The following is a 22,885-nucleotide window of genomic DNA, read 5'->3' as shown; positions in this document are numbered from 1 at the left end:
ACTCTGGAAAACAAATAAAGGGTTGGAGGAGGGGAGATGAGTCAGGGGACAGGGTAACTGGGTGACAGGCATTAAGTATGGCATGTGATATGATGAGCACTGTGTGTTATACTATATGTTGGCAAATTGAATTTAAACTTTTTTTTTTTTAAAGATTTTATTTATCTATTCATGAGAGACACAGAGAGAAAGAGAGGCAGAGACAGAGGCAGAGGGAGAATCAGGCTCCATGCAAGGAGCCCAACGTGGGACTCGATCCCGGGTCTCCAGGATCACACCCTGGGCTGCAGGCAGCGCTGAACTGCTATGCCACCGGGGTTGCTCTTGAATTTAAATTTTAAAAAGAGTCTGTTTTTTGGATTATCTTTTTTTCTTTGCTCCTTTATTTTGTTTCTTAAAATCCATATATGAGTGACATCAAATAGTACTTGTCTTTCTCTGGCTAATTTATTTTGCTTAGCATTATACTCTCTAGATGTATTCATCTTGTCGCAAAAGGCACTATTATATATAAATATAAATATAAATATACACACACATCCCATATCTTCTTTATTCATTCATCCATCAATGGACACTTGGGTTTCTTCCATAGTTTGGCTGTTGTAAGTAATCCTGCAATAAACATAAGATGCGTGAATACCTTTGAATTATTGTTGTTGTATTTTTGGGATTCAGTTGTGCAATTACTGGATCATAGAGTAGTTCTATTTTTAATTTTTGAGTTTCCTGTCCTAAAAAAGGCTACAGGGTGATCTATTTACCATAATTTATTTAGCCAGTCTCATACTGACAGATCATTTTTATATTTGGCAAAAACAACAAAGTAATTTTGGAGAATTAACTAAAATGTTCTCAAATTTCTCCCCTGCCCCCAAAAAAGGTATCACCATTGATTTAAAGTCAGAAATTCCCTTTGACAACTATTGGAATATGGCTGCTTTTTGCAAATTAGAGAAACATATCAACAACTTTACTGAAGCAATTTTATAAGCAAATACATTTTCCTTTTCCTTTTTATTCTCCATTCTTTAAATTTTCTAAGTATCTGTAATCAAGTCAATATTTACATCACAGTAAATATTTACAGTAACAACATGGCAAATGTGCACATCCCATGGCCAGAATGGGAATTCATCCCTTCATCATCAACCATCATCAATCACAAATATTTTTTATACCCTGCCTTCAGGATCGTATGTTAGGCCCTTCAGTTCTCTTTATATGATGCCTTTATTTTTTAAGATTTTATTCATTCATGGGAGACACACAGAGAGAGGCAGGCTCCCCATGGGGAGCCTGATGCAGGACTCGATCCTAGGATCCCAGATCATGACCTGAGCCAAAGGCAGAAGCTCAACCACTGAGCCACCCAGGCATCCCTATATGATGCCTTTAAAATCAGGTTTAAGGGATCCCTGGGTGGCGCAGCAGTTTGGCGCCTGCCTTTGGCCCAGGGCGCGATCCTGGAGACCCGGGATCGAATCCCACGTCGGGCTCCCGGTGCATGGAGCCTGCTTCTCCCTCTGCCTGTGTCTCTGCCTCTCTCTCTCTCTCTCTCTGTGACTATCATAAATAAATAAAAATTAAAAAAATAAAAATAAAAAAAAAGAAACAAAAAAAAAATAAAATCAGGTTTAAGATAAGTTTCACTCCCAATTAAACAACACATTTTTCAAATAATTTTCCTTTGGCTTCAATGATATGCAACTCACCTTGTTCTACATCAATCTTTTAGTCTCAGGCTCTGCCTACCTTTAACTGTTTTCTTTTTATTCCTTTTCCAAGGACCTCTCTTCTATGTGATCACTGAGTAAGTTCAGTCACTCACATCATCTCTAGATTGGAGATTTCCAAATTTATGGCCTTTCCTAACTTTGAAGTCCTTATTTCTAACTGCCTACTAGACAGGTCTATTTGGTGACCCACTAATACCTGAAATATAATATGTCTAAAATAAAAAAAATCATTATCTTACCATGTAAACTTGCTCCTCTCTGACCATATCCATTCATATAATACAATAAAAATTTACTGAGTCATGGTTTATATACAAGTTATGATGCTAATCTTAGATTCTACTCAAAAGATTCTTTGACAGTCTAGAATACCCAGTAAGACTTGTATTTTTGTTCATACCTCTATTATAGCACGTATATTTTTATTTAACTAGCAATGACAGACTAACCAAGATAAACAAAAGGTAGCACTGGAAAATAAGAACAGAGAATCAAAATATAGACCCTTAATTACAGGCTAATTATATCAACTTAATTCTGTACAAAATGGGAGCTCTGGGCAGTTTTTGAGCAGGAGTCTCTATTCCATTTTCAGATGATGAGTCTGGCTATGATATATAAAATGGATTTAAGTGGAAAACTATTAGGGATGGGGAAAGGTTACTATAAATCTATGAAAGGATTTGAACCTGAACACACATAGTTTCAAACTCATGGCTTTGATCAGCCTATAGAGTTCTGTCTCAGAATATCCTTCTGTGCTTGTCGGGTTTCAGTTTCACAGGACACTAACCATTCCTGAATACATGAACTGCTTCCACAGCATTTCATCTGTAACTTTCTTGTGCCACTTAGTCATCCCTCCCCCACCAAGCTATAAATTCCTCAAGGTAAGAGATTATACATACTTATTTTTAGTTTTCTTCAAATTTAGCACACTGACGCATACTAAGCTGCCAATATAAGTGTTGAGTTATACTGGCACAGTGGAAAGTGCACAGGTTTTTGGTGTTAGACACATTTAAGGACTAAATCCCAGATTAGCCATTCACTCATTAGCTATATGATCATGAGCAAGCATTTAACTTTTCTTAAAACTTCATCATGTATAAAATAAAAATCCTTGCAAATTGTTGCGAAGCACCTAGCAACACACATGATGCGTAGTGGATATTCAATAAATAGTAGTTAGAACTTTGGCTCCAGGAATTTTTTTTCAGCCTCAGATAAAGCAGTAGCAAGTTTTTTGTACAGAGCATATTTATCAGAGCTTTTATGTCTTCTTTAGGTTTGTTAACTACATTGTTATGATTCTCTTGGCTGAAGGGAAACAAACATTTATGAATGCCTATTACATGCTAAAGTACTGGGTACATAAAAAATGAAGAAGGCATGGTCAGGAAAGTATTTCCAAGTCCTATGAGAAACAGAGCCTCCTCTCATTGTCTTTACTATCTAATAAAGAAGAATATTGCTAAAAATAAATAAATAAATATAAAAAATAAAAAGAACATTGCTAAGTTTCTAGGATGTATAGGAGGCACCACTCTGTTACATTATATAATTTCATACTTCATTAATTGAAGTACTAAAAAAAGTTACTACTCTGTGGCACATATTGTGCTAGAAGATACAGAAACAAAAAATTCAGATGAACAGTTGTTGGAGTGCCTTGGTGGCTCAGTTGGTTAAGCAGTTAAGTGTCTCTTGATTTCAACTCAGGTCATGATCTCAGGGTTGTGAGATCAAGCCCCCACATGGGGCTCCACACTGGGCATGGAGCCTGCTTCAGATTCTCCCACTGCCACACACACACACCATCCCCAAATGGAACAGGTGTACAGAGTATCTTCTCCTTGTTTTTACAGAACAAGGAGGAAGGGTATTACTGAGTTTCTGTGCCATTTATGAATTTATATTGCATTATAATTTCACCCTTACCTATACAGCCTTCTGTAATGAAACTGAGTAAAATTTCATAGAATGATCCAGTCTTTTTTATTTCCTATGTTACTTTTTGGCTTGTGATCTTGATTTACGCTAACTTGAAGATTTAATCATCCAGGTGCCAACAATTCTGGTAAAGAAATAAAAGGTTGCTAGCTCATTAAACTCATCTGAACATTCGTTAATTTAAGTTAGTACTATTTAGTAACTACTAACCTTATTGATAGTCCTTTTTTATTCCTGAATTTTTTCAGCAATTCAAAATTATCTATTCAGTCACCTCACTTATTTCTTAATAAAGCCAAGTTCTAAATTGTATGTTTTTATAGTCTGTCAAACCCTTTGGATGTGAACCACAGTCAATCCTAGAAGATTCTGTAACATAACTGTAACTTCATTGTAATTACATCTACAGAATCTTTGTAGAATCAATACGCAAAATATTTTAATTCATAGTAATCAGCAAGTAACCATTCCCCCAAAATACTTCTCCTCATGGATTTATTCTTCTCCTTGATTTTATTCTTACCACAGAACTAATTGATTAACGTGCCCTTGTTTGGTCATAAAATACAACTCTGAGATTTTTTTTTTCATATGATCGTAATCAGCATTGTTATTCCTTTGCTTCCAAACTTAAGGAGAATTTGAATATATGACCGTATACATTAAATAAAGACCGGTCTTCCACTAGTCAGTTCTGTAAATGGTACAAAGATCATCTGAAATCTAGCACAGTAAAAGTATCTCTCTACACAGGCAGTCAAAACTACAGAAATTGCTACATTCAGAAGCTGATAGTGAAACAGCTTCACAGGCAGGCTGCTCTCCTCACCAAAATGTACACTAAATCTATCCTGTCATACCATTTTCTGATTTTTGCGCAAAAAAAAAAAAAAAAAAAAAAAAATTTTTTTTTTTTTTTTTTTTTTTTTTTTTGTGATCAAAGTCAGTCAGAAACTTCAGAATACATAAGGACAAGGATCCTGACAGAACGTTAGGGCTGAAGGAACACAGGTTCAGGCCTGGTTTAAAAAATCACCGATCTTGATATTGCATGAATGAATCTCTAACATCGGAGTACAACCTTTAGACACAGCCCTTTCTGAGTAGAGTAGCGGCTGCCGGGGGTGGAGTGAGGAGAATGGGGAAGGACTCCTCGATGGGTAACTGACCTTCCTCTGAGGTGACGAAAAGGTCTTGGAAATAGAGGTGATGGTTGCACAGCATTGTCAGTGTACCGGATGCCACTTAATTATACACCTTAATACCGTTCATTTTACTTTATGTGGATTTCACCTCAATTCAACAAAAACTTTTGAGGAAAATTAAAAGATACAGGGCCTTCCGGCTGAGACGGACTCCTTTTGGTGGAGGCCCCGAAAGTACAATTGCCCATATATACCAGCAGGGAGGTCGGTTAGGGTCACTCCCACTTCACAAAAAGCTGTGTCAGCAATTTACAGATTTCCCTCAGGTGGACCCTGGTTTTAATAACAGCCAATTAACCGGAACCATATTGAACTCATTTCGGTGAGAACGAGAAAGCGGCAAAATATTCATTAATCTGCTAGAAAGCCGCATTGCCGGTCATCTAAAAACCCCTGAAGAATAACAGAGAACAGGAGGGTGGGAAACAGTAGAAGCCATTTTTTTTTTTTTTTTAAGGTTTTTGTCGCGGCGGGGGGGGGGGGGGGGGGGGTACCAGGGAGGATTCAATAATCTTCAAACATTACATTTAAAACTAGGTGCTTAACTACGACAGACGCCTCTATCAGTCGCGCAGCATCTCACAGAGAAATGCCCGTTTCTGTGGCGACGAAGCCTCTAAGCCGCTTTCTGTGGCGACGAAGCTCTCTACACGAACGCTCACCGCCATAACCATCCGCGGGAAAGCTCCCTCCAGCGGCCGAAGAAGGCGGAGCTTTAGAGGGCACTCCCGCCACGCAGCGCGATCTGCGCCGCTGAGCTTCCTGGGAATTGTAGTTTCCGTCCCCCGGCTCATCCCTCTTGTGCAGATCGGTATGAGGTGAGCCCGAAAACTACAACTACACGAATGCTCCGTGAGTGGCGAGTAGCCGCGGCGGTGACGACTGTGGCGGAGAAGGCCTGGAGGGGCTCTGCGTTCTGGAGTGGCGCTGCTCGGGCCGGGGGCAGGTTGCAGGCTGCTGGCGCCGCTGCTGAAGAGAGAACGGCGAGGGGGTTCGGCGTTTCCCGCCGGGGGTCCCAGCAACGATGAGCGCTGCCAGGGAGTCCCATCCGCACGGGGTGAAGCGTTCGGCCTCCCCAGACGACGATGTAAATAACAATGGCGGAGTGGATAAGGGTTGAGGCCTACTAAAGGCTGGGGTAGGCCGGGAAGGGTGGTTTAGGAAGGAGGAAGCGTCTGGGGTGGCCCTAAGGCGGAGGGCCGAGGGGCAGGAACCTGGGAAACGTCTCCTTTCCTTGATTACGGTTGGAAGGTTTGAAGAGGTCGAGGTCTATATCCTAAGAGCTAGAGACCTGCGTAGGAGGGGGGGGGGGGTTGTCGAGGAAGGACGTCCTGAGGGGGTCTGGCACCGTATGATGAAGCTTCTTTGTCGGGCTCTTCTACTTGGGATAGAGATGGCGGGATCCTTCGCGTTCGAGGTTTAAAATGCGTCCGTGACAATGTCAAGATGTTGGTACACGTCCGGACAGATTTTCCGGCCGGAATCGTTTTTTGCAGTGTCCTGTTAAAAGAGTAAGCCGATGATGGTATTGGACCGAAAAAAAAATTGCCCCAGAGGGGGTAATTTCGTACTGACGCAGGGTGGTGAGGTAGGTCTAGGATGTTGAGACCTTAGAAGCCCATTTTGATTTCAGCGCCCTTCCTCTTTTTTTCCTCCCCACCCTAAGCTTGTCTGCTTCAATAGCAAACCACTCATTCCTTAGAGTAGCCCATTAAATATTTACTGCCATGCCAGGTGTTGGGAATCCAAGGATGAACCAAGCACGGTGCGTGCTTATTAGCCTAGGTCTGTTCTGTGTGTTTGTCCTAGCTCTTAGCGCAGCGTCATGGAGACCTGCAGTAAACGGAAAACTAGGTCCTTCATACAATGGGTAAACGCCATGGGGAACGTTGATGGAGAAATTTGGGGGACGAGGAGGTGGGGGCATGGAGAGGTCATCTTTTAAGGATGATAAAAGAACGGCATTTCGTTTTCAATTGCTGCTTAAAGCACTATTAATTGCTGGAGACGTAGAGTCATTTTTATAGTGCGGTTCAGTGCCTTTCGTAATAACCTTACTCTGTGAACCGTTAAAAGCTCACTAAAGACTACTAGTGCCTGAGTTGTAGCAAAATGAGGTGATAAGATCCACCCTTCTTTGGACGGGTGGTGGGTTTAGGACCACAATGTCAAGGCTCTTAAGTTGAACCTAACTCTGCAGAAAGACTAGTAATCAGTAAGGATCTGGGGATGCATAATTACACAGTGAGATGTATCCGTGCCCTGTGTTCTTCCCTGCTACCGGCTCTTAGGTCTTTTCTTGTTAATATGGTAATCCAGCACTTGCCAGGCGTTTATCTAAGGCATTTGAGTAACCTGGGTGCCATTTTAAAAGCTATTACATTATTTTCCTCCTAACTGTGACTCGATTTGTAGAACGTCAGGCACCTGTTTTGCTGGACTCAAATATCCTTTAGCTTCGCAGAAAACTCTTGATGTTAGATAATTCAACAGAAAGTTAAAGGGATTGTCATTAACTCTACAGCTTCTGTTGGGATCAGTTTAAGATGACCTTTAAGACCTTTTCCAGTCTTATAAGCATTCTCTTTTGAAAGGTTATAGTTGCAAATCAAGATTAGGTCCTGCAACTTTAATACATTCTAAAAATGACTATGTTGCTAATTTAAAGTGCAAATAGAATAACTTGTCTTTTGATGGTGTTTTTTTTAAGTCCCTTTCTTTCGTGTGAATATTACTTTTACTAGTAATTGGGAGTTATCTTTACTTGTTTTAAAGACATGTTTAAATACTATATGCAAAACTTAAAAATATATTTTTGAAATATACATCTAAATTTTAGAAGATCAACTAATTATAATTGAAGTTGTAGTTGGTCATCAATTTCTAATGAACATTGACTGCAGGTAAAAGATAATCAGTTTTTTTGCCTACTGACTTCACATATAAAATGGAGATAAAACATTTTGAAAGATATTAAAAGTAGATATTAACACGGAGTCTAAGAGAATGCTGACAATATTAGAAGCAAATTCTAAGAGTTACTAAGTATGTATTGGGGGGTAGGTAGATTGACTACAATTCTATAGTAAAAGGTATTAGTGATAACTTATAAATTGCCTCATTGGTTTGTTTGAAGTGAAGAAATGAAAGCTCTTTTTCCGAGTGTAGGAGAGAGGTTAATTTTAGTAACCGTAGAGACCCTCTATCAGGCACCCATGTGCTTTTGAGAATGCAGCATTTGGACAGGGTGCTTGCTCTTATTCACTAAGGTCTTTGACAAGGAAGAACCAGAAGGACTTGATTGGGGAAAAAAGAAATTAGGATTAGATATGTTAAGTGATAGGATTATTTATGTAAAGACATTGAAGATACTTGCTCTTGTAATAGAAATAGTTTGGAAAAGCTTTGGCTTTTAGACATTTTTTTTAACTTGATTCCATAAGTTTTATAACTAGTTCAGAAACTACTTTCACATATTCTCTCATTTGGTCATGTATAGTATGATGTGGAAAGAGCAGAGAACTTAAGGCAAGAAGGTCAGAGTAAGTCACTTAAACTTTTAAGTCACTTTGTCTCTTATTTGTTCTTATTTATTAAATGGACTCTTGAGAACATAAATGAACAGTCATTTGTAAGTTGTAAAACACTGCAATTCTTAGGTGTTATTCTTAAGACAGTCTTTTAAAGAAGCTATTCTAGGTAGATAAGGAATGAAAATGAAGTTAAATGCCAGGTCCAGGCTCACAGAACACAAGTGATTCAGTGAGAATCAGAACTTAAGTTTCACTAGTACTTTTTTTTTTCTTAACTATGTTCAGCCAGAAATAGTTAAGAACTAACTGGCTTATAAAAAGATACGAGTTTTCAGGTGGAAAGAAGTAGATTTGGAAATTAGGTAGACAAAATCATGAAAGCATATAAGCTCCCCACCAAAAGGAATTTAGTTCAACCACAAGTGCGTGTCTATGTTGTACAAATATTTTTTTAACTTTTATTTAAATTCAATTGATTAAGATATAGTGTATTATTAGTTTCAGAGGTAGAGTTCAGTGATTCATCACTTGTGTATAACACCAGTGCTCATTACATCAAGCGTCCTCTTTAATGCCTATCACCCAATTACCCCATCCCCTCACTCCCCTCCCCTACAGCAACCCTCCATTTGTTTCCTATAGTTAAGAGTCTCATGGTTTGTCTCTCTGATTTTATCTTATTTTTCCCTCTTCCCTTATGATCCTCTGTTTCTTAAATTCCACATATAAGTGAAATCATATGATAATTATCTTTCTCTGACTTATTTCACTTAGCATAATGCCCTCTAGTTCCATCCATGTCATTGCCATTGGCAAGATTTCATTTTTTTGATGGCTAATATTCCATGTACAAATACTTTAACACTCATCCCAAGAGAAATGGTCACCACTGTTTCTTTTATATTTTCTAAGTCTTCTACAAATAATTTCTGGAAGAAGAAAGATAGTGAAAAACAATTTTAATGAAAATTTTAATATGCATATAACCCTAGCAAACCCAAATTTTTATTATACATTTTCCTGATTTTCATGACCTTTACCCAGAATGGTTAGCATCCTCTGAATACAGCTAACTGCTTGTCAGTTGTGTGTAAAACTGGAACATATAATTTCAGATTTCAAATAATTTCTAATAAATTTTAGCTTTATCATTATTTGTAATTCTAGCATTTGCATCATCAAAATATAATACTTGAAGAATTTAAACCTTTGTGCTCATAATTTTCTGTTGAAAAGAGGGTCATTATCTTTACTCCATAACTGGAAAAACGTTTTCATTTTTAGATATAAACTCAATTAGAATGATCAATCCAATGAATGTTTTCTTTCTATATTCCTCCCAGTCACCTTTGTATACACATCTTTCTTTAGCACTTATCCAGCTTCAGATCCTATCAAGTAAATTTTGGTGTAAAGATACCATAAAAGATGAAGCAGTCACACTTTTTTTAATTTTTTTTTTTTTTAAGAAAAACAGGATAGTCCGAGCTCTTAAGGTGCAGTTGAGATCAAGTCCTCCCTGTTAAAGACTCTCTAGACAAGAGTGCCATATTTTTTTTTCTTATCTTTTTTTTCTTCTTTGTCTCTTGTTGATTCCTGAGTTGGAGAAAAATCATGTAGTGTTTCATCATCCAAAAATTCACAATCTGATTTTTGCATATACAGTTAATTTTGCCATTACCATTAGTTTAGGGTACACTACCTATCATTATGCATTCACCTGATTTATCGAATAATTATGAAATGACTTCTGTCGGTTTCCAGTTTTTATCCAGTCGCCATTATGGGTAGAGAGTCCAGAAAAATTCTGGACTCTCAACTGTGTCCATGAAAACTGGAAGCATACAGTGGAGGAGTGATAATCTTCTTGAAGGATGATGCACTACCTTGGACAATAGGATGAGAAAACTCTTCCACCATTTTTCTTTTTCCTTATTTTAGTCATTTTTAGCATAGTTGGCAATAACTAATGAATCAATGAGGTAATTCCTATGTTTGTTTCAAGATGTAAGGAAAAATATCACTAGGACTCCATAGTATTTCTAAGATTTGTAAAAGGGCTCAACTGACCATGTAATAATTACAAGGTAGAAGAAGTTTTACTCTTTTTGAAAATAGTTTTCTGTTTGTTCTTTGGAAGACCTTTAAGAAAGAATAAAAATCTTAACATATTAATCTTTACAAATAACTAGAACTGCATAAAAAAGAAATTGAACACCTAAAATTTGGTCCATTAGACTGTTGTTCCATGGTCCTTTAGAATATCACTAAAGCCAGAGTAACTTTAAATAACAATGGTTGGCAGCCTCTGGGTTATAAATCCTAGGTACTCTAGGGCCTTGCAAGGCTCTAGAGTAGGTCTCAAAATGTGGTCCCCACATCAACAATATCGTCCTACCTTTGTTAGAAATGAAATCCTTGAGCCCTACCCAAGACTCACTGGATCTGAAACTCTTGGGGTGTAGCCTAGCAGTTTGGGTTTTAACACACCCCGCAGGTGATTCTCTTAAGTGCAAACTTGAGAATTAGAGCTCTGGCTGCAAAAGAACTAAAGGATTTGGCCTTGAAGTAACAGAAAAGGAGTATATATTGAGTATGATGCATATACTTAACTACCTAAACAAAATCAGTGTGCACTGTTTATAGTTAAAAATGATGGTGGGGGAGGGGGACCTTGGGAGTTACAGACTTGAAATCTTTCAATACTACTATGCAAAAAACTAATTGGCTAATTTCTTTTGCAGCTTGGATCTAGCAATTGGGAAGCAGCAGACTTAGGTAATGAAGAAAGAAAACAGAAGTTCTTGAGACTTATGGGTGCAGGAAAGGTAAGCATCAAATATTATGTACGTTAATCTTTCCTGTGAAAATAAAATCCTTATTTTGTTTGTTGAGTGAGCCAGACTGAATGAATATACTTTGATCCCATCTTCCTGCTCTGCTTGGGAAATACAGGTGACCTAACCAAGCACTCTTAAAATGTATAGTAATTCTTTTTTTTTTTTTTTTTTTTTTTTTTGAGATTTTATGTATTCATGAGAGAACAAAGAGAGGCAGAGACCTAGGCAAAGGGAGAAGCGGGCTTCCTGCAGGGACCCTGATGTGGGGCTCTATGTGACCTGAGCCAAAGGCAGATGCTCAACCACTAAGCCACCCAGGTGCCCCAAAGTATACTATTTCTGAACCACTTCTAAGATTCTTAGTGCTACTGGGGCAGTAAGATTTAGAGACTGAATAGAAAATAATCTTGGTTTGAGGGGACTCCTTAGGAAGAAAAGTTTATGATTTGCTATTTGTTTAGCCTAATGACTTAGTAGAAGTCATTTCTGGAAAGACCAGTTGGTAGGCCTTTCATATTTTATAGTTCCCTCTAGCCCTTGAAGTAGAAGACAAGCCTTTATCAAAAACTTAATTTTAGGGGCAGCCCGGGTGGCTCAGTGGTTTAGTGCCGCCTTCAGCCCAAGCGCTAAAGGAGATCCTGGAGACCTAGAATCGAGTCCCACATCGGGCTCTCTGCATGGAGCCTGCTTCTCCCTCTGCCTGTGTCTTTGCCTCTCTCCCTCTGTCTCTGTGTCTCTCATGAATAAATAAATAAAATCTTTTTTTAAAAAACTTAATTTTTAAGATGTTCAGTACATTTTGAAATCCCCTTCAGTTTGATTAACATATTAGGATATACAAAATACAGGTGCCAGGAAAACATCACCTATTGGGGAAAAACTCTTCTTGTTCCTAGCAATAATTTTTACATGCAAATACAGTTATCTCTAGATACTTACTTTACTAAAATAAGAAAACCTTTTTTTTTTTTCTCTTTTAAGCTCCTCACAATTAAATTCAGCCCTTTGTTATTCATATGGGAGTCATTCATGCATTTTACCAACAATTATTGAGTGTTTAAAACCAGCCAGGTAAAACAAGCTAGGTCCTAGGGGTCACATAAATCATTATACATGTTTGGAGCCATCGTGTAGTAGGGAAACCAGATAATTTGGAATTATAATTGCTATGAAAGAACTGTGCACCTACTGCTGTGGAATCAACAGACAGGGGTAGCTACTTCTGTGTTCTGTGTTAGTTAGCTACTAACATAGGCAGATGTTAGTGGTACAAGAAAGCGTCCCAGAAATAGAATTGGTGAAACAAAGAATTAGCCAGACTAGAACAGTCGGGTTTAGGATTGGGAAAGATCATATAACTACAGTAAGACCTATACAAGAATGCATTTTTATAATATCTTGTTAATCCAGATTTCCCAATAATTTTGTGATTTATCATAGAAAGTCTGAAGTTTGTCTTGATTCATGCAAATAAAATATTTACTAAGACTATATGAAGTAAGTAATAATTTAGGAGACATGCTCAACCTAGTAGAATGAATACTCTTTGAGTACTTAGGAAAAATACTCTAAACAAATTGTATGAAATTTAGTTACCAGTAGTCAAATACATTTCATTAAAAATGTGGAGAAGAAAGAACAGATTAAACTATTTATTTTATTTATTTATTTATTTATTTATTTATTTATTTATTTATTTATTTATTTATTTATTTATTTATTTATTTTAAAGATTCATTTATTCATTTATGATAGAGAGAGAGACAGGCAGAGACACAGGAGGAGGGAGAACCAGGCTCCATGCCGGGAACCCGACACAGGACTCAATCCTGGGACTCCGGGATCGCGCCTGGGCCAAAGGCAGGCGCCAAACCGCTGAGCCACCCAGGGATCCCTATTCATTTATTTATTTTTAAAAGATTTTACTTATTTATTTATGAGCGACAGAAAGAGAGAGGGGCAGAGACACAGGCAGAGAGAAAAGCAGGATCCATGCAGGGAGCCCAACGTGGGACTCGATCCTGGATCTCCAGGATCATGCCCTGGGCTGCAGGCGGTGCCAAACCGTTGCACCACTGGGGCTGCCCCAGATTAAACTATTTATTTATTTTTTTAATTTTTATTTATTTATGATAGAGAGAGGCAGAGACATAGGCAGATGGAGAAGCAGGCTCCATGCACCGGGAGCCCGACGTGGGATTCGATTCCGGGTCTCCAGGATCGTGCCCTGGGCCAAAGGCAGGCGCTAAACTGCTGCGCCACCCAGGGATCCCCAGATTAAACAATTTAAATTAAAATTGACTACCTATATGTTAGCTGTTTACATACGTTAAATTCTTTCTTAGCAAGGCCAGCATTGTAGCTTTGATCTTATATGTAGGCTGTTTAGATTTATTCTGTTTTGTGGCTGTGAAGTATATTCCTAGCCCTAGCCAACTACTGTGAATATTTTATTGGTTACAGGAGAACCAGCTAAGAGAAAGTGAATAGACCAGTGCACTACTATCATCATCTTCAGATAACTTAGTGCATTATACATTTTCAGATTTTAATAGTAGAATATATTCTGCAGTCTAAAGCGGCATATTGAGTCATTGATTTGCTGATAATGGCATGTGAGGCAGTTAAGTACTAATGCTTGAAGCCTTGAAGCCTTTCAGTAGTATCTTTGGGTGTGGAAAATGTGTCTGTCATCCTTTCACAATAGGAAGATTTGTTATGTACCACATCTTCACAGGTGATTAGTTAAGATTACTTTGCAAAGTCACATTTAATCTCACCTTCACTATTTTAGTGAAGAATTTCTTTACCTTATAAAACTAAGTATGAACCATAAAGAGTGGATTACAACTGATAATTGAGAGTAATTATGTACCTTGATCAATTAGTAACATTGAATCAGGATTTATTTGTTTATTTTAGAAGAATTAGATTGTTTTAAATTCTGTTCTTTTTGACAGTTTAAGATCGGGTATTGTAGTCAGATAACAGCTGGCTATTTGTTTAAAGATCTATCACTTTGTTCATTATAAGCCTATTAATTTCTTCATTTTTATCTACCTAAATAATTTTCATTTGCTTTCTTTGTATGAAATGTGCCTGAGACATCAGAAAGAGGAGGTGGGAAAATTAAAGCAACTCATTTGCCTTTTAGAAAAGAAAATGTTTGTATCGACTCAATTTTTTAGTTATCTATCCCATTTAAGATTCCAGCCTGATGTCTACATACTCTCCACTCCTGTTTTCTGCTCTATTTATGTATTTGTTTTAATGGTACTTAGAACTTTCTAACACAGTATAATTTACTTATTGATTTCAGTTCCCCTCCTTATCTCTACCTTTGCTAGAATGTAAGTTCCATAAAGACAAGGATGTCAATTTAATTGTTTTTCTTCACTGTATCCAGAAGCCTGCAATAATATTGGGCACATTAGGAGACACTCTGTAATTATTTTAAATTAGTGATCTCAAATTCTAATACATTTTCTGCTTTCTTATAGAAAGAACATACTGGCCGTCTTGTTATAGGAGACCACAAATCAACATCTCACTTCCGAACAGGTAAGAAAGTAAAACATAATTTAAGAGATGGTGTTAGATTTGGAATATGAAATATTTATATATATTTTGGGATATTCTCTGTATATATTTTTTAAGATTTTATTTATTTATTCATGAGAGACACAGAGAGAGGCAGAGGGAGAAGCAGGCTCCATGCAGGGAGCCGAGTGTGGGACTTGATCCCAGGACTCCAGGATCACATCATGAGCCAAAGGCAAATGCTCAACTGCTGAGCCACTCAGGCATCCCTCTCTGTATAGTTGCTAATGATGAAAATCCTAGAACTAGAAATGTATATGTAAACATGTATATGTAACAATTAGCATGTACTGTAATTTTTAAAGATTAGAGAGTATATATATATATCAATTATATTCTAAGAAACTGACCTTTTTCTGTCTTCAGAACATATATTTAATTGTAGTGAGCTTTATGCCTTACTTATCTTGCCAACTGTTATGTAATATATATTTATGTACTTTTTACATTATAAATTAACATACAGTGTTATTCTTGGCATATTGGTTTTGAATTTATTCACTAAGGTTTTTTTTTTTGAAATCTTTAATAAAGAATACAAACTTATTACAAAGCCTGAAGAAATTAACTTAATCTTAAAGGAAAATTTTTTAAAATAAAAACTAAAAATGAAAGAGATTGGATTTGAATTCAGGCTACTGAAAAATGAAATTTTCTTCTATATAAAATTGATTCTAATCTTGGACTTAATAAAAACAGGACATAATGACCTGGATCGTATTGAACAAATCTTTTAATTAAGTTATTTAAATTAACTTTATACTAACCTAGAATATGTAGCACATTTTAGAAATTAATAGGTCTTTTATTTTTCAAGACAATTATTTCAAATTTATTTGCATTGTTAGAAAAGGCAGAAGGGGGATGCCTGGGTGGCTCAGTGGTTGAGCATCTGCCTTTAGCTCAGGGTGTGATCCCCGGGGTCCTGGGATCCAGTCCTGCATCAGGCTCCCTGCATGGAGCTTGTTTCTCCCTCTGTCTATGTCTATGCCTCTCTGTCGGTCTCATGAATAAATCAATAAAATCTTTAAAAAAGAAAAAGAAAAGGCAAAAGGAATCCCTGAGCTTTGCAGAATGGAAAAATATTTAACTGCATTTATTCTTTCAAACTGTGGACTTTATGAATAAAAATAATGCAAGCATTATTTTGTGATTAAAATGAAATTTCTTTTATATTTACAAAATAAAATGGCATATTCAGCTTTTTAAAGTTTTATGTAGAGAGTGTGAGAGCACTTGCAAGCAGGGAGAGGGAGAGAGAGAATTTCAATAGACTCCCCACTAAGAGGGGAACCCAATGTGGGGCTCCATCTTGGGACCATGATCATGATCGTGACCTGAGCCGAAATCAAAAGTTGGATACTCACTGGATTGAGCCACCCAGACAACCCCTCAGAAAGCTCGGATGGTATTAGTAATGTTCTAGTTCTAAATAAGTTATGTTGTTTCAGTAAATGGATAGTAAGAAAGGCATGAATTAGAGCCATTATTTATTTGACCATTTTCTGAACAGAATTGCCTGCCTTTTCATTATATATCTTGCTCAGAAACAGAAACTTTTGTTTGTTGCTGGTTTTTTGAATGTAGGAGAAAACTCACTTTCAGGTTAACAGTTATTCATTAGACTATAAATAAGCAGTATTTAAAGCCCAAAGTTCTTAGTGATTAATATTTATAATATCTGAACTTTAGGCAGTTCTGAGACTTATGTCTAGTTTAACTTATCACATAGAAAAATATAGGTTCTTCATCTTTTATAAATACTTTTGTAGTTCAGAGGGTTGGCTACCAAAGAAGTAATCATAAATACCTCCTTAAATTATATCTATTAGGTAACCCATCCACAAAATTCGTTGTAAAGTTAGAGAAATCAACCCTAAATATAATAGCATTTGTAATATGGGTTTTTTTGTGTAATCAAATGTTTTTATTAATTTGACTGAAACATAACCAAAGTACACTGGACATGCAGGGGAAGAAGACAAGAAAATTAATGAAGAACTGGAGTCTCAATATCAGCAAAGTATGGACAGTAAATTATCAGGAAGATATCGACGACATTGTGGACTTGGCTTCAGTGAGGTAGTAATTAACATTTTCACTAAAGGGGAAGATAATTTCTAAACTGATATCCTTTATTTCTGTTAGATTACTCTAGCAATCAAGAATCCTATGTAGAAAGCTTTCTTTTTAGTTCTTTAACTTTCTGTGTGCCCAAATAGGTCTTTGTAGAGAATGAGATATTTTTGAGTTTTACAAATGTTTTCTGATAAAAGCTTAACGTAAATTCTGCTTAGATGATCATGATGGCCCATCTTTAATAGCATAAAAACAGGAAATATTTCATGTAAGTACTAATTTAGGATCTTTCTCCGTTTTCTCAGTGCTCTCTTTTCATACTATACGTGCTGGTTAATTACAAAGTAGTATAATATGTAAAACATTGATAACTTTTCCACATTTCCAAGGGTCAGTGATTAATTTGCCTTATTTACTTTTAAAAAAATACTATTTCTTTCAGGAAGATGTAGTTTTCGAACTGGGGGGAAGGGACTCGGGTGAGTGGTCTTCAGAGCTGTTTCTTGAAATTCTACTTAAATCTTAATGGGTAAAATACACAGAGATTCCTGAGTCCTCAGGTCTTCCCTGGGCCGACTCTGATCATAATCGTCTCAAAACTTTGAATGGCTAGGGAGTGGGCGTTGAGACGGTGACAAAAATTAGCGTCTTTCCCAGTTTTTTTACTGGGGTACTTGTATTTAAGAAGAGCCTGTTGGTTGATGTTCGTAGGTAGAAGATCATGATGGAGAAGGTGATGTGGCTGGAGATGATGATGATGATGATGATGATTCACCTGATCCTGAAAGTCCAGATGACTCTGAAAGTGATTCAGAGTCAGAGAAAGAAGAGTCTGCTGAAGAACTCCAAGCTACTGAGCACCCTGATGAAGTGGAGGATCCCAAAAACAAAAAAGATGCAAAAAGCAACTATAAAATGATGTTTGTTAAATCCAGTGGTTCATAACTCCCAAACACTTAGTCTTTGTATTAAAAGTAAGCCTTATTGTTATAATGCACAGTGGAGGACTGCTTATAGAGCACAGACCTTTGTATTATAATTTTTAAAAAGGCCCTTTTAAATAATTACAAAGAGTGTTTGCTTTCAGATGCCATGGATTTCACTTTTATGGGCATGACTATAACCATTTTTGTAAAGAGTAAGAGTTGTATAAAATAATAAATACAATACTCAATTTCCTTTCATATTAGCATCATCAAATTCTAATCTCACCTTTTTACCCTTCAGATAGTTATGGAGGAGACTCTTGTGGTAGCTGTTTCATCTTTTTTGTTCCTTCATATTTTTCTCTTATAAGTTTATCTGATACTGTGATGTGTTCATGAAATATATTCAGTTATTATACTTTGCTGTAGTAGAACTATTCGTCATGGATATTTCTGCTGCCAATAACTAAATTGTTTGCAAAAAATTAGGTACTTAGTTTATTCTTACTGATCAGCTCTACTCTTTTGGACCAAAGCAACATGAGAGCAAATACTTTCACACCTGTTAGGATGGAGTTGCAACTGTCATACGTTTGGAATGTTATGATCCCAAGCAGTCTTTATATAATTTGAATTACATTGTATGTTAGGTTTTTGATAAAATTTGGCCAATTTTTACAGAAGAAATTATTTCTCTGATCATTTGGTCCTATCTATTTAGGAATATGTAAAACTGGATTTTTTTTTTTAAGGTAATATGTGACCAAAGTTAATTTTCTTCCTAAGGCCTAAATAAAGAAAAAGCAGTTTCCCATATTTGGTCTGTGATACCTTTATCCTCATTATCTAAGATGAGGAATAGGCTTATTGAAGAAGCTGAAACAAATTTTCTTCCTTTTATCCCAATGCTGTTTGTTATCTTGATTATCAAATTACTAGAAAGTAGTATTGCTTTCTGATTTTATTGCTGCTTCTGTGGGAGTGAGATTAGAATCCTTTGGTGTTAAGTGGTTGACTTGTACAGCAGATTAACAAACTGCATTATGGGCTAGTGCTAATCCATGATCCTTAAATATTTGGGTCCAAAATGTTTCTAAGTAACATACTCGAAGGTGTGAGTCAAACATGTTTGCTGAATTTTTATATATCTAGAAACTTAAGTATGTGTTTGATGTGTTGGATTTAAAAAAGAAATTCCTAAGTCACTTTGAAATTTAAAATGTTACGAGTACAGAAACTAGAACAGGTGATATCTGGTTGATGCAATCCATTCACAGATTAGACCCCCAATATTTGGCTTTTGATCTTTCTTAGATTGTTTTAAAATAGGTGCTACCCTACATAATAGATTATCAAGTCAGTGGGTAGTAGACAGGATATATAACATTTAATAGGTACTCAGTTTGAACATATTTGACTTTATTCAAATTTCAGTTGCCTACACATTTTTAGATATCTAATTTCTACGGTTATTACAATGAAAATTTAAGTAGTAAATGAAGGCTGATTTATGTTTAAGAATGGAAGTGGGTGAGATCAGTATTATGTTTTAAAAAGTATTTTCATTAGTTTATTGTTTAAATGTGCTGGGTTGTTTATAAGTCTTGGTTCTTACTATGTAAATTGAAGATCCTTCTAAAACAACTGGAAGACCTTTTTCTTCATGTCCAAATAGAGACATTCTTATTCCAACTAATATATTATTGGACCATTTATGTAATTCAGGGTTGGAGTAAATTTAGGTCTGTTGGTCCATTTGGTGGCCTAGTGTCCCAGCACCACATTAAACATCATGGCTATCTTTTAAGCATGAACATCAGGGTTGTGGGGTTTTTTTTTTCCTTATCAAATTTAGAGGACAAAAAAACAGGAAGATGCTTTACCATCTTGATATCCCTATTAAAGAATCAGGTGGGAAAATACACATTATTTTTGTGCAGTTGAAAGACTATTTAGGGCAAATTTGTCATAAAACTTTTGACTATCATTGACAGTTTCTTACCTGAAATACACTTCTCCCAAGTGTTTACCTATGCCAACGATTTACCAGTCTTTTTATTGAAAAGCTTTACAGGACCACAATTTCCAACTTTGTGTGTAATAGGTAAAAATCCTCAAATCTAATTTTTTTTAAGCCTGGGAGAAAATGAAGTTACAGAAGAAAGTTTAAAATGTTTGTTTTTCTGATTAAATGGCAGTTTGAGATCAGAAAGGTCACATTCATCAAGTAAATTTTGAGGAAAATTTTTCAACTGCCTGGTTTCAATGACCACTTCTCAAAGGGCTTTGATTTCATGATTTGGTTTCCATGACAACCATATCCTGGATACTTCCAATATCCAAAAACAACGTTACCTCTGAAATCACTAATTTAAAAATTACTTCTGACCATGACCTTTCTATTCTTTTACACATGTTCAGATTAGGTCATTGTTAGTTTTCACCTGCTTCACAATCCGTTAGATTATTAATTGGTCTATCAATCTAGTATCACTGTTATAAGTATCCTAAATAATCCTCTCCAGTCATACCTTCCTGGAAAATCCCATCCTTAGGTGTATCCAGTCCAGTCCTCTACAGATTACGTCTGGAGAAGACCCAGTATTACTAAAAATTAATGTTAACACTGCATGTTGTCAATACTGTTTTGTCTAGTCCACTCCTCCCATCTTCTTAGTGATTGTCTAAACCCTCTTTATAGACTTGTAACCCTCCATTTTTATTTAAGATTTTATTCCTTTATTAGCAAGCATGAGCAGGGAGGAGGGGTAGGGGGAGAAGAAGCAGCAGACTCCCCACTGCACCGGAAGTTCAACGCAGGGCTCAATCCCAGGACCCTAGATAATGACCTGAGCCGAAGGCAGACACTTAACCCAGTGAGCCACCCAGGCGCCCCCCACTCCTTGATCTTAACATGGCCTTGCCTTCTAGCTTACATAAATAGATTTTATCAGAAATTCCTTCAGCTTCTGCCTTACAAATTCACAACCATAGAGAAGTTCCACTGCTTTAGGTCACAGCCCAGCTCTACCAACATAGTGAAGAAGCTGAGTGACCTTGGGCATAACTAGATCTCCGTGGGTCTCTTCCTTGTCTGCAAAATGAGGATGGCAATAGCAACTACCTTGTATGGTCACTGAGAATTCGATAAAGCAGGTTAAAATCTTTTCATATTGGTAGATCTTCATTGCTCAATAAATCCTTTGCATCTTCTTGTGAATCTAGTGCTTTTGATATCTTCCTTTGAGTCTTCAACCTCTTGCTTAATCTGTTGATTAAAAGGGGTCTGTTGACCCCTTTTCTGTCAACACTTGTACCCCCAGTATTTCACGTTTTATTTTTTATTTCACATTTTAAAAATAATTGTTCCTAGATAATATATATTTAAGCTGTTGTAATCCTACCTTATGCCTTCTACATCCAATTTTAATAACGTGCTTCTATCACTGCCTTCATCATGGTCATCCCCTCCTTCATTCATTTTAGTATGTTTTCTACCCAGCCTTGACACAACTGCTTTGAAAAATACTTTGATCAAATCAATGATTCTAATTTTCCTAAAACATTAATTCTTTGACCTGTTAGCAGTTCTTGGCATTGTTAACCAGCAGTCTTCAGATAATATCCACTCTTGGGGTACATGAAGGAATTCCACAGAATCATTTTCTTTATTTCCACATGTTCTTCCTAAATTGATCTCTGAAAATTACCTCTCCTTTCAGGGTAGACTTTATCAGTAAAAGAAAAAGGCAATACCTCTTCACCATCCTAAACCTCACAAGGTTTTATCTTCCCAGGGGGAAAAGTCCTTCAAGTTTCCGAAAAGGGACAATTTAAAATGTTGATACTGAGGCCTGAATGCAAATCTCTCTCCAGTTTTGGGGTCTTTTTTTTTTTTTTTTTAATTTGACAGAGTGAACAAGTGAGAGAGCACAAGTAGGTAGAGTGGCAGGCTGAGGGAGAGGGAGAAGCAGGCTCACCGCTGAGCAGGGAGCCTGACATGGGGGCTCGATCCCAGGATCATGACCTGAGCCAAACGCAGACGTTTAACCAACTGAGCCACCCAGGCGCCCCCAGTTTCTAGTTATATGTGGTGAATAAAATTGGTAGAGCTTTCTCTAAAGCTAATTTATTAGGGATACATTTTGATGAAGACCATATGTTTGGCCTAGATGCCAAAAAGAGTTCTGAGATGAGGGACGCCTGAGTGGCTCAGCGGTTGAGTGTAAGGTTCAGGTTGTGATCCCTGGTCTGGGGATAGAGTCCCACATGGGGCTCCCTGTTAGGAGCCTGCTTCTCCCTCTGCCTATGTCTTTCTCTGTGTCTCTCATGAATAAATAAAATCTTTTTTAAAAAAAGTTGTGAGATGAGTTCAAAGAGATACTGGAGAGAGTTTTGATTAGAAGGACCTGATATAATACAGCTTAGGCAGCTGTGTTTGAAAGAAATACTATAGAGTCGCCTGTCAAAATGAAGAGCACAGTTGTGAGATGACCACAATATTCCAGATGAGTACAGGAATGTAGATTAGGATATAACAGTGGAAGTAATGAGAACTTGATACTGGATGTATTCTGAAGGTAGAGCCTCCAGTTTTACCAGAGGACTGGATGTAGCATGTGAGACAGGAGACCCTGAGTTTCCATTTACCTACATGAGGAAAACTGATGACTCATCTTTAAGCTCTCCCCAGGTATTTGCAGGATTTTCATATTGAAGAGGGGACAAATTACTTTTTTTTAACCAGATCGAATGATGTGTGTGAACCCATCTAGCTCTGCCAATGAAGATCATATGCTATAGTAGAGGGCTGTTCACATGCAGGGGCTTCCTCTCTTCCCTGCCACTCAGACTGGTCCTGCAAATAGCCTCACCTTGGAGAAGACACTAGGTAGGCTTCTCAGATCCTGCAGAAGCAAGCATTCTCTGTACTCTTCATTTGATATTCGCTAGTTTTTCAACTCTTTTACCTACCTGTTTGAGAGTTACAAGTTTCAGATGTCTCCTAGA

The 22,885-nt window shown here is 37.0% G+C and overlaps 1 protein-coding gene and 1 long non-coding RNA gene across 2 annotated transcripts; one reads left to right on the top strand and one right to left on the bottom strand.

The window, feature by feature from the left end:
- Positions 1-481: 481 nt before the first annotated feature.
- LOC140594400 (uncharacterized) lies at positions 482-5,597 on the bottom strand. Its single transcript, XR_011995087.1, has 3 exons — positions 5,423-5,597; positions 3,681-3,816; positions 482-615 (listed from the first exon to the last, which is right to left on the bottom strand). It is a non-coding gene; the product is annotated as an uncharacterized lncRNA (long non-coding RNA).
- Positions 5,598-5,698: 101 nt separating this feature from the next.
- C11H11orf58 (chromosome 11 C11orf58 homolog) lies at positions 5,699-21,095 on the top strand. The gene is made up of 5 exons (XM_026008138.2): positions 5,699-5,984; positions 11,175-11,258; positions 14,771-14,831; positions 16,843-16,952; positions 17,661-21,095. The coding sequence occupies exons 1-5, from the start codon at positions 5,922-5,924 to the stop codon at positions 17,892-17,894; spliced, it is 552 nt and encodes a 183-aa protein (XP_025863923.2). The 5' UTR covers positions 5,699-5,921; the 3' UTR covers positions 17,895-21,095.
- Positions 21,096-22,885: the final 1,790 nt, after the last annotated feature.

The sequence above is a fragment of the Vulpes vulpes genome, chromosome 11 (assembly GCF_048418805.1).
Source record: "Vulpes vulpes isolate BD-2025 chromosome 11, VulVul3, whole genome shotgun sequence".
NCBI lineage: Eukaryota > Metazoa > Chordata > Mammalia > Carnivora > Canidae > Vulpes > Vulpes vulpes.
This window is presented reverse-complemented; position numbering and strand designations above follow the sequence as displayed.